This window comes from Neophocaena asiaeorientalis, unplaced genomic scaffold (genome assembly GCF_003031525.2).
Source record: "Neophocaena asiaeorientalis asiaeorientalis breed wild unplaced genomic scaffold, Neophocaena_asiaeorientalis_V1.1 scaffold342, whole genome shotgun sequence".
NCBI lineage: Eukaryota > Metazoa > Chordata > Mammalia > Artiodactyla > Phocoenidae > Neophocaena > Neophocaena asiaeorientalis.
In genome coordinates, this window is record NW_020174037.1 from 1,513,172 (window position 1) to 1,531,246 (window position 18,075).

The following is an 18,075-nucleotide window of genomic DNA, read 5'->3' on the forward strand; positions in this document are numbered from 1 at the left end:
ATCCTATATTTTATCTGGCAAACTCACACACTTTGGGAAACACAGCTCAGCTGGTGCCTCTCCAATTCTAGGAGCAATTCCTAAAATCTCAGATCGCCTGCTGTAGTTGTTACCTAGGCAACAGATAAAAAGAGCTTTGGCTACGTGTCTAAATCCCCAAAGCCAGGAAATCACCGGGCTCCGTAAACTTCGGTGAGGAAGCAGCGTTGGTAGTATACCAGGCGAAGGCCAGGGCTAACGGCTGCGACACCGACCAACCGGTACGTAAAGGCTCCGCGCTTGACGGCCCCTTTTGCAGCGGTTGCTGTGAGTGCCGTAAAGCGGCGTTGCCGCTGGTGTTGGCGGAGGTAAGGTGTGAGAGGCGCGGCTTGGCCTCCGGGGATGGGTGGGCACCTCGGGCGGGTGTCGCCGGTGGCTCGGGTACCGTTACTGGGCATTCCTCCAGCCTAATGGGCACTTGCCTCGGCCCAGGCAGGCCATAGGTCGAGCGCGCTCCGGGCGGGGGATACTCAGTGAGGCAGTCCACGAGCACCTCGGGGTGGATGTGCGCTTCGGCGTCCCTCCCACGCTCTTGGGCTTGTCAGCAAGTAAAATCCTCATCCTGGGACAGGTCCGGTGTTGGAGGCCGATCGAGACCCTTGTAGGACCCGGCTGGGGTAGTGACATTTGAGTAGGGTCCTGAGAGCTGTCTCAGGATTTGCAAGAGGATCTCGGGGGCAGGGGTCGTCGGGAGGGAGGAGAGCATTGCAGGCTGTGGGGCCCGTGTGTGCAAAGGTGCAGAAGCATGAAAGGGACTACCAGGTTTGGGCAGCACTGCGTGTTAGGGTAATGGCTGGAGGAATGGGTGCGGAGACGAGAGGGCCAGAAATGTGGCGGGAGCTACCGTTGGGTCTCAACTGGGACGAACCTTGATGCCCCATGAGGGAGTGTGGAGTGCTTCCTTGGGTAGTGGGGGAGCTACAGCAGTTTTCTAGAGTGAGGGTAATTTAATTAACCATCCCTTTCTTTTATGCTTTCCCCCTGGGTTCAGCTTTCAGTTCAGTTGGAGGAGTATTTACTGAAGCGTCCCTTTTGTGTGCCTAATAATGGAGTGGACACAGCTAGCCATGCTAAATGAAGTTTCATATGAGAGAGAGAGATGACCGAAGCTTTGGATAGGAATGTGGGGAACTGAGTTAAGATTTCATCACCATCACCAATTTCTCAAGTAACGAGAGAAGTCGCTTCTCTCTGGGCCTCAGTTTTCTCAGATGTAAACGGAGGACCTGGATAACAACAGGTTCTTTCTACTTTTGAAGATAGCAGGTTTCAAAAGAATAAACATCAGCCTATGAACAAATATGAAAGTGAGTGATGGAGCAGTGCATTAGGAATTGGGAAAAGTAAAAAAGGCTGGGATTGAGCTGTACTTTGAGGATGCATAGGGTTTGAGTCATCAGGAGCTATCTCTGCTGAGCACCATAGATAAAGATACAGAAGACAGGAATAGGCATTTTAGAGTATATTTGCGGAGGTAGGCTTTGAGAGGATGGAGGATTTGGGAAGTATGGCACTAGAGATTGAAGGAACCCCAAGTGGAAAGAAAATGCAGTACATTCTGAAAAGGAAGAGAAAAGGAATGAGAGAAATGTCAACAATATACAGTACTTGATTTCTTGGATCTAGGCGATTGTTATTTTGAACCTGTGTTTCTCAAAAGTGAATTTAACTTCTGTTGATAAAAATGAGAATTCTATCAGAATTTTAGCATGTGATAATGTATTGGGAGTAAGGTGATGCAGATTGTAGCTTTGCGTTGCCAATAACTAGCCTCTTGGGCTGTCATTTATTTCTTCCAGATCCTATTCTCCTCTGTAAAATGATGTTCTTGGATTAGGTGGTCTCTCTTCTCTAAAACCTGTAAAACAGGAGTCTGTGAGGATGGAGAACTATTCTCTTTGAAGGGGGCAGGGAGATAGTAGATGGAGAATAAAACTGTTAACTTTGAGGTGTAGGAAATAGAGTTGGTTATATAGACTGATGGGGTTTATAGACTGAAACTTAAGTGGTAAGTTTTCTCTCAGAGGTGGTATTTAAAATCTTGAAAATGAGTTTGCTTTGAGGGAGAGATTGTAAAGAGTAACTATAGGGTGTGTGCATAGATAGGAGACTAGAGAAATGATTGAAGGAGACATGTAGATCTCAGGGCTATGAGCTAGGACTCCTTTTCAAAAAGGATTACATTTTGGGGGCCAGCATTTTTATTAAAATAATTTAACAGTATTTACAGTAAATATTAATATTAAGCAATCATTTTTGGGAACTCTAGCAGAAAATAATTCAAACAGATACAGTCTCCACGTTCTGATCGTCTATTCAGAAGTAATATCATTTACATGCTTATTTATTCAACAAATACTTGTGTGTTTCAGGCACTGCTGTGTGCTAGGGATGTACAATGAAGAAGGCAGATATTGTTCCTATCGTCCCTGCATGTAAAGGCTGTAGTGTCCAAATCAGTGCTTTTCAAATTTTAATGCAAATATGAATCACCTGAGGATCTTAAAATGTAGATTAAATGTAGATTCTGAATCAGTAGGTCTGCAGTATGGCCTGAAAATTCTGCATTTTGACACGCTCCAACGTGATGCTGATGTTGCTCGTCTGAGGACCATACTTTTAAGTAGCAAAGATCTAGATCCTGTCTAGCAGGTATTAAGCCACTACTACTGCTTATCAGCTGTTTTTATTAATAATTTTATTGTCGTTATGAAAATAATATATGCTCATTATAAAAATTTTGGGACAATATAAAAAAAGCATAAAGAACAATGTGAAAATCATGCCAATCCCCACACCTAGAGATGACCATTATTTTATTTTTATTTTTTTGCGGTACGCGGGCTTCTCACTATGTGGCCTCTCCCGTTGCGGAGCACAGGCTCCAGACGCGCAGGCTCAGCGGCCATGGCTCACGGGCCCAGCCGCTCTGCGGCATGTGGGATCTTCCCGGACTGGGGCACGAAAGCGTGTCCCCTGCATCGGCAGGCGGACTCTCAACCACTGCGCTACCAGGGAAGCCCCGAGATGACCGTTATTGATATATTGGTGAACATCCATCCAGATTTAATGTATGTACATATATTCACACTTTATATTTTGTGCTAAGTACTTGATGCTTGCTGAGCCCTATGTTTGATTCTGTGTGTTTGATTAGCTTTATAGTTTTACTAAGATCAACACCCAGATATCCTCAACCAAGCAGTTAAGTACTTGCATTCTTGAGGGGAAGACTTTACTCAGTTAAAAATAGCTTGGTTTAACACTATTCTGTTACTCCAAAAATTGGAAGATAGTAAGATAATTAAAGCTTATAATGTGTGTGGGCTGTAGGATTTGTTAATTGAGCCACAGAATGAGGGAATTTTTTTAAAGTTTTTTTGAAACTTAGTACTTTTTTTTTCTCATTACAAAATCAATCGATATTCACATTGGATAAATAAAAAGGAAAAAGAAAAGCACCTACAGTCCTTCCAACCCAAAGACAGCCACTGTTTTTACACTGGTGTGTATGCTACTAAGGTAGCTCTTAAATGACCCATGAAATAATGTATGTAAATAATGTTTAGGTCAAAAGAAATCCTTGGTTCCTCAACTTTCTGTTGCCTTTGAAATAAACATAATCTGTTGTTTCTACTGTAGAGTCTTGTGACAGGGAACAGCTAGCAGATTGACTGGTGTCTATAGGATGTACATAGGGCTCAGTGATATTTGTGAACTTAATGGAAAAATGAATGAATGAGGGAACAAACCAAACTGACCTGTGTGACATAAACTCTGGCTGTCACTCTTCACCTGCAGTTGCTCGCGTTCACCACTTACCTCAAATACTTTTGTATACTCTTCTGGGCACACAGAGCTCTTGGGGCAACAGAGGTCCATCGTAAATCTTTTAAAATCTATGTCTGTGCTTGAATTCTACTGTGGAAGACTACAGAATATGGAATACTGGGGAATATGGAAACATATGATAGCCTCCTGTCTCAAGGAACTATAACTAGTTAAGACTGACTGCAAAAATAGTACACATACACAATGCTGTGTGGATATAAAAGAGGGAGACTTTAGTTGTCTGAGAGCAGAGGGAATTACTAGTAGGCTTTTAAGGTGACAGTTATTAATTATTGCTGGCATTTATTGTATAGTTATCATGTTCTAGGTACTGTTCGGTGCTTTACATGTATTAGTCTGTCAGAACAGCCCTGTGAGTCAAGTACAATTTATAGATCCACTTTAAAGATGGGGCATAGAAAGATTAAGTAACCTGCCTAAGGACGTACATATAGGCTGCAAGTGGCAGAGCAGGGTTTGAACATAGCAGTCTGTCTTCGGAGCCTATGCTCTGAACTACTCAAAAGACAGTGAGGGGGCAGGATGTGGGGGAGAAAGCACTGTAGAGAGAAGGAATAGCATAGACAAATGCACCGAGGTGAGCAAGCACTATGTTGATGGGTTCATTTAGGGGATTAGTACTAAATAAGTCATAGAAGTGCTGAAAGCAGGGGAAAGTGACACAAAGTGGTACTATAGAAATGACTGGACTTTGGTCCCTAAGATGGGTATTTTGAGGAAAGCCTGGTGGTAGAGTACAGATCTTCCTCAATTTGATAAACCCATCGTAAGTTGAAAATGCTGTTAATACACCTAACCTACCAAACATCATTAGAGTTTAGCCTAGCTTACCTTAAACGTCTTCAGGACACTTACATTAGCCTACAGGTAGGCAAAGTCATCTAACACAAAACCTACTTTATAATAAAGTATTGAATATCTCATATAATTTATTGAATACTGCAAATTAAAAGAGGAATGGTTATAAGGGCCAGTTGTTTCCTCTTGTGATCACGTGGTTGGCTGGGAGCTGTGCCTCACTGCCACTGCCCAGCATCGTGAGGGGTTATGTGGCATTTATTGCTAGCCCAGGAAAAGATCAAAATTCAAGTGCGGTTTCTACTGAATGCTTGTCACTTTTGCACCGTTGTAAAGTCAAAAACCATAAGTCAAACCATCGTAAGTTAGAGACTATCTGTACTCATGTAGGAGGCTTTCTATTTAGGCAGAGTTAATAAGCCTTTAAATTAGGCTAACTATACTGGAAATGGGAAAGAAATAACAGCTTGTAGAGGCACTAAGAAGAATGTAAGTTTGGTGACTCAGATGTGGAATTAGAACCACAAAAACTTTTGTTTTGAACATAAATATTTAGGGATACCATTAACAGAATAGAGGGGCAAGTCATGAAAGAAATCTGGTTTGAAGGTGGACAGTGATTTGTTTTAGGTGCTGGTGGAATGTTCAAGAGGACATCACCAACAGTCTGGTGAAATATTTATAAGTAGTAAGTAGCCAGTAGATATGGGAGGTATATCTAATAAAGTGATTAGGAGCAAGAGAATATAAAGAGAACATCCATCCAGATTTCATATCAAACACAGAATAGTAGGTATATTAGGCAATGCCACTTCCTTCACCCTTTCACTTTGCCCCTGTAGTATCAGTCCCTTCCTATCTTCACTTTCTTTCTTATCTAGGTCTTTCATTTCAGACACTCTCTAAAAACTCAGTACTCCATAGTCATTTCAAAAGGAGTCACTATATATTTATGATTTTTCTGGAGTATCAAATGGAGAGATTAATTTTTTAATCTTCAAGTGTCAGCGTATTGAGAGAGGTTACATTGCAAAGGGTTAAGAAGTGAGTGAGTGGTAAGCAGATAAAGAGACATTTTAAACCCTTACAGTCTAACCTTTGCTTCCAGGCTACTGATGCTCTTTTGCAAATTTAGCAATGAAAGGAAAGGAAAAGGAGCAGCAGTATTTAAGGAAGATGGATAGCATCTGTTGCTACTGGGCTGTTTTTTTTGGCTTAGAGCAGCTGAAAATGTTGATTTTTTTTTTTCATCTTAACTCTGAATACCTCTTCAGAAGCATTTTCTCTTTATGCTTTCCAGTCTGCTGCCTTATCTCAAAACATGCCTTTGCCTATTTAGACTACCCTCCTTCTTCTCTGTAGTTTAGCCTCCTGTTTTATTTTGCAGTGCAGGGCATATTTGAATCTCAGTTCTGTCTGATTCATACCACCTATACCTTCCTCTCACTCCCCAGTGTTCCTGAATAAATTGGATCTAGCAGCATTGAGGGGACCAGGCTAGCACACATCATCTTATGAGCCTAAGTTCGGTGTCAGGGCTGATTATTTCTTGTCCAAGGGCCTCTGATATCGAGAGGTGATCCAGAAGGCAGTAGTGGGGAGAATTGGGATAAGAAAGTAAGGCCGTTTGACATTCTTTCAGACAGATCCCTACCAAGATGATTCTCAAAAAAGTAGTTGGAGAGGGGATGTCAGGTTAAGCCAGGTGCCAAAGTTTTTTGTGCCTTTATCATCAAAGAACAAATGATAATGTGAAAGGGAAATGGGAAGCTGAAAGAATATGAAATACTGCTCTTGGCTGTAGCAAGAGCCTGAGAGCTATCTTGAACTTCCCATCCTGTATATTTTTCCTTCAAATTTGTATATGGCTTTTATCTACCACTGGTTTTTTCCAACCTTTCTCATGCCTTGACACAAAGCAAAATTGATAATAAAGGGCAAAAGAAAGAGTAAAAGAATGTGTTTGTTCTTGGCTGGAGGTGACAGTCTTGGACTCTAGCTACCCCAGGCTCAAAAGACTGAGAGGATTGATAGCTCAGACACCCACAACCCGTTAAAGGTTCAGCTGGGAAGCAGATCTGCCCATTCCTGTCTTCTTCATTGCCAGATTCTAGTTCATGCACTAGTTAGAGCCTGTTTCCAAGTCATCTAAGACTAATTCTGTGCTGTAATATACCATACTTATATTAACCTTCTCATATTTGCATTAGAACTTGAAGATACTTGGGTACTTAAACCTGGTAACTCCCCTTAGAGTCCCCGTTACATCTCCCCGACCCCTCACTTAAATTTACATCTCTGCGGTACTCTTTCTTCTTTGCCATTATTACTATTTTCTTTAGGAAGCTTTACCTAAGTATATGTAAGAAAATACATTACTTGTCTTCTCTAGCATTTTTATTATGATAGCTAAAATGTCACATGTAAAGAGAAATGTATACACAAATAATGTTTTTATTTTGGTTCTATGCTATATTTCTCCATATGTTATTTTAAAATGTTTATTGTTCAGGAGTTGGAACCAAGTATAGGCTTTAAGCTCTAAAAAAATCACTTTTTCGTATTTCATATTCTGTTTTATTATGAAAGTTTCTGTAGGACAGAAAACTTTTTAAAATAAAAACTTCTTTTAAATAGTTTTGTGTTCTCTTGAGCATTGTGCAGTGTCTTTGAGTATACAGCACACTTATTTCTTGATAATAATTCAACCACTTTTAGGCTGGTAGGGGAGATGATTCATGCATTCTAATAGCTATAATTCAAAATAGAAAGTAGTAAAAGCCTTAGGGTTAGTTTCCTCTCCTTGTGCTCCATAGTAACCTGTATTTACTCCATGACCATTACACTTGAAATTGTCTCTATATTTATCTCTGATAGAGTCTATCACAATTTAGAACAGTGGTTCTTAATAGATGTGAGGGTGGTAAGGATTGTGCTTGTGATTTTGGAAAAAACTTCCCATGCTGTTCTTTAGCACATCATACCCTCTACCACCATTACCATCACCATTCTTCTTTTGAAAACTCTTACATACTCATCTCTAACATCTTAGAAGATAGGGAGCTGTATCATTTTCTCTCCAGCTTAGCATTTTATTGGCATCTCTGCCTGTTAAGGTAGACAGTAAATATTTATTCCCTTCAAGAAGGTAAGACTAGGAATTTAGAGCTAGGAGAGTTCACTTCTGACTTTGAAGAGCATGAAAGATTTCATAAAAGAAGGGTCACTTGAGAGGAGTGATGAAAAGAGGTGTAGAACTGGTTCTGTGGAAATGGATGCGAACATTTCAGACAAGAGGGAATGAGTATAAAGCAAAGAGGCAAGAAAGGTCGTGTGTATTCCAGGAATACCTGGGCAAAAAACAAAGAGTGTGTGAAGTGGGAGAAAGCCTAGAAAATTTGCGTGTGTTCAGTCAGATTGTGAATACCCTTGAATGCCATTACAGTTGACCCTTGAACAGTGCAGGTGCCAACCCTCTGTCGACTGAAATAAAAACACACAACATGAGAGCTGTGAGTTTCAGTTTTATTTGGGGACTTACTGAGGACTATAGTCTGGGAGACAGTCTCTCAGATAGCTCTGAGTAAGAAGAGGTGGTGGGGGAGGTCAGTAGATACATGATTTTGGCAAAGGGGTACATGCACTCAGGCACACATGTCTGTAGAAAGTTGCTGCTAGTCACGAGGAACACATATCTCAGTTAATGATTTTAGTGCTTTTCTAAGTATGGGAAGATGGAAGGGTCCAGGTTCATAAACTGTTTCTCCTGAAATATTTCTAAGTATCTAAGGGCCTGTTTTGCCTGTTTCCCCAGAGCACAGAGTGCCTCATCCTGATCTTCACCCTGAATTCCTTTCAGATGTGTTGTAGGTCAGCAACTGCAGTGGCTAATGACTTGATTCTTGTAGAACTGGATGGTGGGCACCATTCTTTATTTTACACCTACCTGCAGTCAAAAATCTGCATGTAGCAGAGTCAGCCCTCCGTATCTGCAGTTCCACACTAAAAGATTCAGTCAACAACAGATTGTGTAATACTATTTATTATTGAGAAAAATCTGCATATAAGTGGACCTGCGTAGTTCAGACCTGTGTTGTTCAAGGGTCAAATGTATGTGGAATTTGAGCTTTATTTGTAGGTGGTAGAGAACCACTGAAATATTTTGATTATGGTGTAATTTGATTCATTTATCAGCAACTTGGTATATCTTTCAATGTATAGGTAAGATTATGGGTAGGCAGAAAGTGGAACCTGGGACATCAGTTACAATTAAGACATTTGTACAATTAGAGTTCAAATTAGAATGACAGTGAAGAAAGAAGAGGGAGTTGGTGCCAGAGGGATTTTAGAGGTAAACTCAACAAGCCTTGGCCTCTCTTTTTTAAAGTATCACATTATTCATTTTAAAGTGGTAACTCCATTCCTAATGAAGAGATGGTGCTAGCAAATAGGAATGTTTTGACAGGCTAATATTCTTCCTTTGCAATAACTGCCTTGGCATTTATAGAAAATAAGTAATGAAGTAAAGTTAATTGGATATCATCTTGATAATAAAAATGTAGTTGTGATTGATATATTCTGGAGGTTTATTTCATTTAAGAATTAACTGTAGTTTAGAGATATATCCAAAGAAAGAACAAGATATTAATTTGGACTTTATGTTTCTGTAGTGGTTTATGTAGGCCTTTCTTTCCACCTGTTAATTCTGGCACAGAAAAGGCTGGGCTATATAGCACACTCCAAATGCTACTTTCCATTTCACTAGGAATCCGTGTACAATATGTTGATGCACTGTTTACTACAACTACAAGAAACTGAGCTGAAATACTGAAAATGAAGGATATTCTTTTTGTTATCTTGTGAGCTGTCCTTATCAGAGTACATATTTGACTGTTTTATTTTAGCAAGGTTTAGCTGACAGCAAAACTAATACCATCATCAATATTGTTTTATGTTGCCAGTTTTTACAGTTTTAGGAGATAGAACGTGATCATGATTTATTCAGTTATCTTTGCTTTATGCATTATCTGTAAATCAAGTAGATTACTCACGTCACTGGTGATATTTCTCTTAAGTAGTTTGTTGACTTTATATAATATCATGTAGTGTTTGCTTTATATAGGCTTCCACACTGGAAACTCGTTTGGATTGTTTTAAAACTCTAAGACTTCTGATTTAAAGACGACAGAGTAAAGACATTTGTGCCTTCTTCTATCTGAAATTACCCTGAAACAGCAAGGAGAATGAGAGACAGAGATGTACAGTTGACCCTTGAACAACATGAGTTTGAACTGCTATATGTAGATTTTTTAAAATAGTAAATACTGCAGTACTATATGACCCCTGGGTGGTTGAATCCACAGATGCAAAACTGCATATATGAAGGAACCAGATACAGAGGAACCACATATGTATATGGAGGGCCAACTATATGTTATATGCAGGTTTTTAAGTGCAGAGGGTTGGTGCCCCAACCCCTGCATTGTTCAACTGTAATTACATCTTTGATGGGACTAGAGTCCTGTATCCCAAATTGAAATATTTGAGAAATATTTGTCAAATGTAAGCAGAAAGAGATTAAAAGAGCATTCTGGCAGAAAGAGATCTCAGGTAGAACTGACAGAGCAACGAGAAATAGGTCTTCTGTTTACAGTGGTGTCAGGATGCATAGAAAAGCAGTGGGAGAAGCTTCCTTGGAATGTTTGGCAACATGAACTAGCAGGAAAGGAAGAGCAAATGAGAAAGCATACAGATACACAATCTTTGCAGGAAGCACTCTCTTGGTGAGGCAAGAAGTAATGGCTAAACAACTTTCTCTTGCTTGTTCTCACATACATTCTCTCTGTGTCTCTCACGCACACACATGCACAGAACACCCTGTATCATAAAGAGCTTTCTTGTATACTAAAGAGACTACCGGGGCTTCCCTGGTGGCGCAGTGGTTGAGAGTCTGCCTGCCGATGCAGGGGACACGGGTTCGTGCCCCGGTCCGGGAAGATCCCACATGCCGCGGAGCGACTGGGCCCGTGAGCCATGGCCGCTGAGCCTGCGCGTCCGGAGCCTGTGCTCCGCAACGGGAGAGGCCACAACAGTGAGAGGCCCGCGTACCGCAAAAAAAAAAAAGAGAGACTACCTTCTAGTCCACAACATAGCCTTGCTTCTTCCTTCCACAGTCCTTTTGCAAATAGTTGGCCTGAGTGGAGTTCATGTCACTCAAAGATTAATAATAATAAAAAGGAAATTAGCACGGCATCTACACAAAACTGTTACAAGAAGAAAAGCGAAAAGAAATGGAAAAACAAGTGACAAAGAACCCATGAGAAAACTGTATTGGCCTAACAAATTTAAGGAGACAATCACTTCTTTAAAGTAATAGAGAAAGTTAATTGGCTAGAAAGAAATAGTAAGACAACAGTAAATGGTGAGTAATAATTTGGCAGAAGTCAAGAAAGAAAAGAAAAAAAAAATCAGAAATAAAAGGCCAGGACTTCCCTTGTGGCACAGTGGGTTAAGAATCTGCCTGCCAATGCAGGGGACACAGGTTTAAGCCCTGGTCTGGGAAGATCCCACATGCTGTGGAGCAAATAAGACCGTGCACCACAACTACTGAGCCTGCGCTCTAGAGCCCACAAGCCACAACTACTGAGACCCGTGTGCCACAACTACTGAAGCCCACATGCCTAGAGCCTGTGCTCCGCAACAAGAGAAGCCAAGACAATGAGAAGCCCATGCACTGCAATGAAGAGTAGCCCCTGCTCGCTGCAACTAGAGAAAGCCCGCGCTCAGCAACAAAGACCCAACACAGCCAAACATAAAAATAAATAAAGAGTCAATGAGAACATCGAGGAGTGGTCCCTCATAAAAAAAAATAATAATAAAACGCCACATACGAAGCAAAAAGGAGAATTAACACTTGAAAGCTCAGTAAGGGATATGACGACAGGCTTTTGAAAGTTGAGCAAAGTGAAATGGGAGTGAAAGGAGATGAAACAAATGCTTAATTGTAGTTCTGGAAATAGAGAACAACATTAGAACAGAAAAGTATTCAAACATATAACTTAAGAAAACTTGCCACAGAGAAAGAAATCTTGATTCTACAGATTGAAAGTACACATAATGAAGAAAAACTAATGTATAGTCATTAACATCATTTCATAACCTAGTTTTTAAAAAATTGGATTGCAAAGATAAGGAATGTGTTCTTTGCTCATCCCATTAAAAAGATCAGCTTATCTATAGGGGAGTGCCAGGGGAAGGATCAGATATTGTCAAGGGAGTATTTAGTATTGCAGGACAGTGGTACAAATTCTATAAGTCATCAGAGGAAAGAAAGTGTGACCTCAAAGCCAAACTATTAGTTTACACCCGTTTTTTGTTCTTTTTTTTCATAAATTTATTTATTTATTTATTTTTGGCTGCATTGGGTCTTCATTGCTGTGCACGGGCTTTCTCTTGTTGCGACCAGCGGGGGATACTCTTCCTTGTGGCGTGCGGGCTTCTCATTGCAGTGGCTTCTCTTGTTGCGGAGCACAGGCTCTAGACACACGGGCTCAGTAGTTGTGGCACATGGGCTTAGTTGTTCCACGGCATGTGGAATCTGCTTGGACCAGGGCTCGAACCCGTGTCCCCCGCACTGGCAGGTGGATTCTTAACCACTGTGCCACCAGGGAAGCCTGACACCCATTTTTGAACAATGTAGGAACTCAAGGTAAATAGTGCCCACAAGTCCTAAGGAGAAGATGAATACCAGCCATCCAGTAGCTGAACAGAGATGATACAGCAAAAGGATTGGCAGGGAATATAGTAGGAATAAGGCTAAAAAAGCTGTGAGATTTGTATTGCAGAATGCGATAGAACAATAGCAAAGTAAACTAATAAAAGTCAGGATTGAAAGAGGAGAGATGCAGAAGGTAGATTTTCTCTTATTTTTTAGCTGGAGAACTAAAGACATACAAAGTTTAGACATCAAGTAATAGAGGTGTTAGTATATTTAAAGGAATAAAGATAAACATTTGAACTGAATTGAATATGTTTGACGAAAATCAAACAGTGGAGAGGAGGTAAGAAGAAGTAGAACTATATTAAATTTCTTGTTCTAAAGAAATAGTCAGATGGGACCAAAGATGAGAGAACAAAAATTTTTATCGTGGCTTTTTTTACACTTGCAGAAAATGAAAATGTATATGGGATATTTATAAAAACTGACCACATCCTACATAACAAAAGACAAAGAGCTATTATACAGGTGTTCCTTGACCAAAAACTTAATTTTTTTCTATGGAAGTGGTTCTTAGTATGTTCATCAGCATCAGCATTGCCTGGGAACTCATTAGAAATGCAAATTCAGAGGGCTTACCCCAGTTCTATTGAATCAGAAACCCTGGGGGAGAAGCCCCCCAGTCTCTTTTGGTCAATTTTTATAGATATCCCATTTATGTTTTTTGTTATTTGCAACTGTAAAGAATGCTATGATAAACTTTTTTGTTCTTTCAAGTGTGGTCTCATATCTGATTATTTCTTTAGGATAGGAAATTATCAAATCAAAGAAGTTTCTGTTGAACTTTAGATAACTTTTTCTTGGTTAATAAAGGTGAAAATTAAATACAGGTTTTTGTCTCTTTAGAAATATCTTTTTGTTCACAGGAAACAAGATTATCTTCTTACCCAAAAAGATGAAACCAAGTGGGTTACTTTCAAAAGACAACCAAGTGAGCACCGCAGACTAATGAGTAGGATCAATAAGAACGTGATTTTGGCGCTTTTAACTTTGACAAGTTCTGCATTTCTGCTGTTTCAGTTGTACTACTACAAGCACTATTTATCAGCAAAGGTAATTTTTTCCCTCCTTTCTCATTATTAGACTTCATTTTAGCTGTATATTTTCCTAACATACTTCCCTTTTGCAGTACGTAAAATTAATCACAGTTTTTAAAATCCGTGCAGAAATAGTTCTTTGAGATTCTCATCCTCGTGAGTGTGGCAAGCACTTCAAAATTACAGTTAAATGTTATTAATAACATGCTAAAAGTCAGAGGTACCAGGTTTCAGTGATGTTGAAATTTTCTGATAGAGTTATGTGAAAATTGTTATTTTTCCAAACAGATCATCACTCATTGGAAAGAATTCAATGATAAATAATTTTGATAAAATATTAGAATTAGTTTATTTTAGTACAGAGTATATTTTAATATAGTGTCTAACAGGGAAGTGTAGTGTTATAACTTACCTTTATTATAAATCTATAGGTATAAAGATGTAGAGACAATAATTTGGAATCTGGTAGCTTCTGAAGATCATACAGAAGTCCAGATAAGAAATTCCAAAGTTGAGAAGGTATTCTTGAATTGTGAAAAGTTGCCAAACACTCCCACTGGGGTTAATTATAATAATAGCTACCATTATTGAGAATTGTGCTAGATACTGTCTATGCTTAATTTAACCCTAAAAACATTTTGGGGGGGAAATATATTTTTGTTTGTATCGTCATTTGATAGTTAGAACTATTCTTCAGAATCATTTACTTCCCTTTCCCTCCCAAAGGGGATGATACTTCCCTGCCCTAGTTAAGCTTGACCATGAGACTTACTTTCGCTTGTGGAATGTTATAGACATTTGCAGAGATTTCAAATGGGCTTGTATGATGTGACTTGCCCTTTGTGCTCCCCTGACCTGCCAGGAGAAGAGTGTGCCCTGGGTAGATGCTGACCTCCAGCCTGAGCCCTGAATTAGATGTATGGAGCAGACCAAACATAGCTGCCCAGCTGACTCATACATCTATGAGGGAGAAAACAAATGCTTAAGCCTTCAAGATTGAGAGAGGTTTATTATGCAGCATTATTACATGAGGTTCCTAGACCTCATTTTACAAATATGAAAACCAAAACTCTGACAGAGATGTTAGATAACCTACCCCAATTACCCGGTTTCTAACATGCAAGCCTGACAGGTGTACCTAACTCCATTCTTTCCAGGCTATATTATTTTAAAAATAATTGACAAGTACTGAGGCTACCAGCTGTCTTGGCTGTTGACCCAGTGAATGTCTTTGTGTTTCGTCTTCAACCTTTGCTGATTATTTTCTTCGGCTAAAGTCCTAGAGTGGAATTTCTGGGTCTAGGATGTACATTCTAGATTTTGTTACATATTGCAAAGTCACCTTTCCTAAGGGTGAGTAGTGTGCCTGATTTCCTGTACCCTTTCCAAATATGGGAATAATAACAATAATTATGGCGTCCGTGTCATGCTTTTGAGGTGCTTTTGGCTAATAGTAGCTTAAACACGTAGAGGGTTATTTGTGTCTTATACTTTTCAGTCCAGAGCTTCCAAAATTCTCTTGACATTTCCCTAGTGCTACAGTCCAGGCTGGAGGAGGAAATAGTGCATTCTAGGAGGCTTCTTCTTTTGTGACATGGCCAGCAGATTCCCAGCTGTAAGAAAGTCTGGGAAAGCAAGATTTTACTATTAGTTTTAATGCTGTTGTTAGTTAGGTTTTCCAGACTTTATATTAGAGATCGCAAAGGAGAAGGGTTTTGGGAGTGGGTGTTAGGTCAACTTAACCTATCGTGTCTGCCATAGCAGTTCACGTTTTTTGGTGTGCTTAGAGGCTAGGAACTATGCTAAGCAGTTCACATATATTTAATTCTTAAAACAACAAATTGAGTAGATCCTGTTGTCCTCATTTTCCCAGCAGAAAAAACTGAGGTTTAGAGAAACTTACTAAATTTGTCCAGTGTCACACAATTATTAAGTGAGGGAGATAGAATTTAAACCTGAGGAGTCTACCCCAAGAGCGCTTGTTCTTTATATTTCTGGTATTTTTGATGTTCAAGAGCCGAGCGATATTAAACTCCATTAGAGGCCATTTCTTTCTAATGAGGTTAAACATCTTTCCATATGCTTTTTGGTTCTTTTTATTTCTTTATTATAATTTCTTTTTATTCCTATCTGTATATTTTTCTGATGTTGTTGTCTTTTTCTGCAGCTGTTCTTTATAGTTTTAAGGATATTAAGCGTTTACCATATATATTTCAAATATCTTCCCCAGTTTATTAATTTGCCTTTTACCTTTATATTCACGATGTACCCCCTTAATACACTAGTGTTCTATTTAATTTCTAGGTAGACAGGTATCAAGATCTTTCTCCCTTAGGGTATCTGGTTTTTATGTCATAAGTAGCCCAAGATTATGGAAATATTCACCTGCATTTTCATCAGATACTATTTTATGTTTAAATTTTTATATAAAATATAATTTATTTTAGTATGAGGTATGAGTTAGATATTTAATTTACAGTTTTACCCAAATGGTTAATCAGCTGTCCCAATGTCACTTATTGAATGACTTCATTAATTTAAAAATCCAATCTTAATTATATGTTAAATTCATGTAAATAACTCCTGTCCTGACCTTCTTCCTTGGTAAGCGATGTGGCATAGTTGTTAAGAGCATGAACTCCAGCCCAGGATTAAACCTCATATATCCTGCTTATTAGCTGTGGGATCTTGGGTAAATTACTTGACTTCTGTTACTTGACCTCTACTTCCTCATCTATGGAATTGGGACAGTAACAGTACCACCTATGAGACTTGTGAAACTTATATGAATTAATATTCATAAAGCGTTTGGAACAGTGCAAGTCACATAGAAAGAGATCAGTACATATTAGCTATTATTTTTATTATCTTCAATTTTATAATGAAAAATAGTATTTGTTGTATTGAGTCCATGACATACAAACTGCTTTAGTAATAAGTGCCATATTCTTTAAACAAAATAGAATATTTTGAACAAAATAAAGCATTAAATTAAATAAAGTGCAGTTAACCTTTATATACTATTAAATTTGTGAAATTTGCATTATCTGTACTAGAGTTCTTGTTTTTTATGTTTAATTTTAATAATAGGTGGAAATTACAACATCTAAGTTCTAAATACCAAAGGTTATTTTTATTTTATTGCAGAATATGGAAATTATATTAAACAATTCCTAGCCAAGTAATTTTGCATTCTTTAAGATGGAATTTTATAACTTATTAATTCAGAAACTTTTATGTAAAAGTCATGTGTTGGGCATTTTGCTAAGGTGATAAACAGTGATTGGGAAGTAGTCTCTTTCCTCTCTATATTTATAATTTAATTGGGGACAGATGTTAATGGGACAATAAATGTTTCCTATATATTATTAATGTGAAGGTAAGATACTTTGTAACAAATACAAGTAGTTTCTCTATACTAACAGGAAAAAAAAAGCTTTATTTAAAAATAGGGTTAGACTAACTGCTGAAGCTACCAACTTTAAAAAATTTTTTAGTTTTGTTGTGGAAAAACTTTTAACTTTTGGCTTTTTATTAAACTTCAAGATTTTACTTACATACAAACTTTAGGGAAGTACAGATGCATCCTCCGTAATCTAATACAGATTCTCCTGACATAGGAGGAGAACCCAGAATTTTGTGAACTTTGTTTATTGATCGTATCTGAATTGTCTTCCTCATTTGTTCAGTGAACAATATTTTGGGGGGATAATCTTAGATAAATAAAGAAAGTTCACATGAAAATGATTTTTAGTTCAGTCAAATTTGTTTGATTTGGCAAAAGAGTATATAATAGTAGCCTTGATCAATACTAAATAATAGGTCAGCATCATCAACAGAGAAACCTTGATTCTAGGTCATCCTTGAACTTTGAGGTGATTTAGAGAGACCCTTGAGATTATGTATTAGAACTAGGGCAGGCATGAAAAATGGGTTTTATCTTTGGTCCCCAACCCATATCTAGTGTAGTAAATGTTTAGGACTACAGAGTTTTTCAGGCTCTTCAATAGAGAGAAATACAATATCTATCATTGGTTAGGGAAGAAGGGCTATTTTCTTTCTTGGAGTTAAGGAGGGCTACTTCTGTCTATCTATTTCTTGGGCCTCACCATGGAATTCCTTTTGACCCTAGCTGGTTATGCAAGTTTAGTCTTTCAGTGTCCTCCTAAATGAGGTCTGAATAATCCAGTTATCTGATAGCATTGAAGACAGGAACTAGCAGATTATATCTGTTGGGTCTGGTAAAATTCCACTGATGGATACAGTCCACTCTTCAGATTCCATAACAACCATCCAAGTCTTTGAAATACAAACTCTTCCAAGGGAAGGACTTGTCTCTAGCACCCTCTAGGGAATGTCAGTTGTTCATTGTTTTTTGCTGCGTTTAATAGGATAGTGTGATTATGATTCTGTGTTGCTCATTCAGTCTGTATTTCTTGACTATATGTTACATAAAGGGCACTTGGTAGGAATACAGAGGTAAGTAGAACACAGGTCCTAAATCTCAAGGAACTCAAAATTTGATAGAAGTGGTAACAGCAGTAATTCTTGAGTTTTGGGCCTAGATAGTCC

At 38.7% G+C, this 18,075-nt stretch overlaps 1 protein-coding gene across 3 annotated transcripts in view; it reads left to right on the plus strand.

Moving 5' to 3' along the window:
- The first annotated feature begins 335 nt into the window (after positions 1 to 335).
- Positions 336 to 18,075, plus strand: part of FKTN (fukutin) — a 96,803-nt gene continuing 79,063 nt past the window's right edge. For all 3 annotated transcript variants that reach the window (XM_024753669.1, XM_024753668.1, XM_024753670.1), the window contains exons 1-2: positions 336 to 347; positions 13,333 to 13,519. In XM_024753669.1, coding sequence (XP_024609437.1) covers positions 13,415 to 13,519 — 105 coding nt within the window. In that variant the 5' untranslated portion in view covers positions 336 to 347; positions 13,333 to 13,414. The remainder of the gene's footprint in view (positions 348 to 13,332; positions 13,520 to 18,075) is intronic.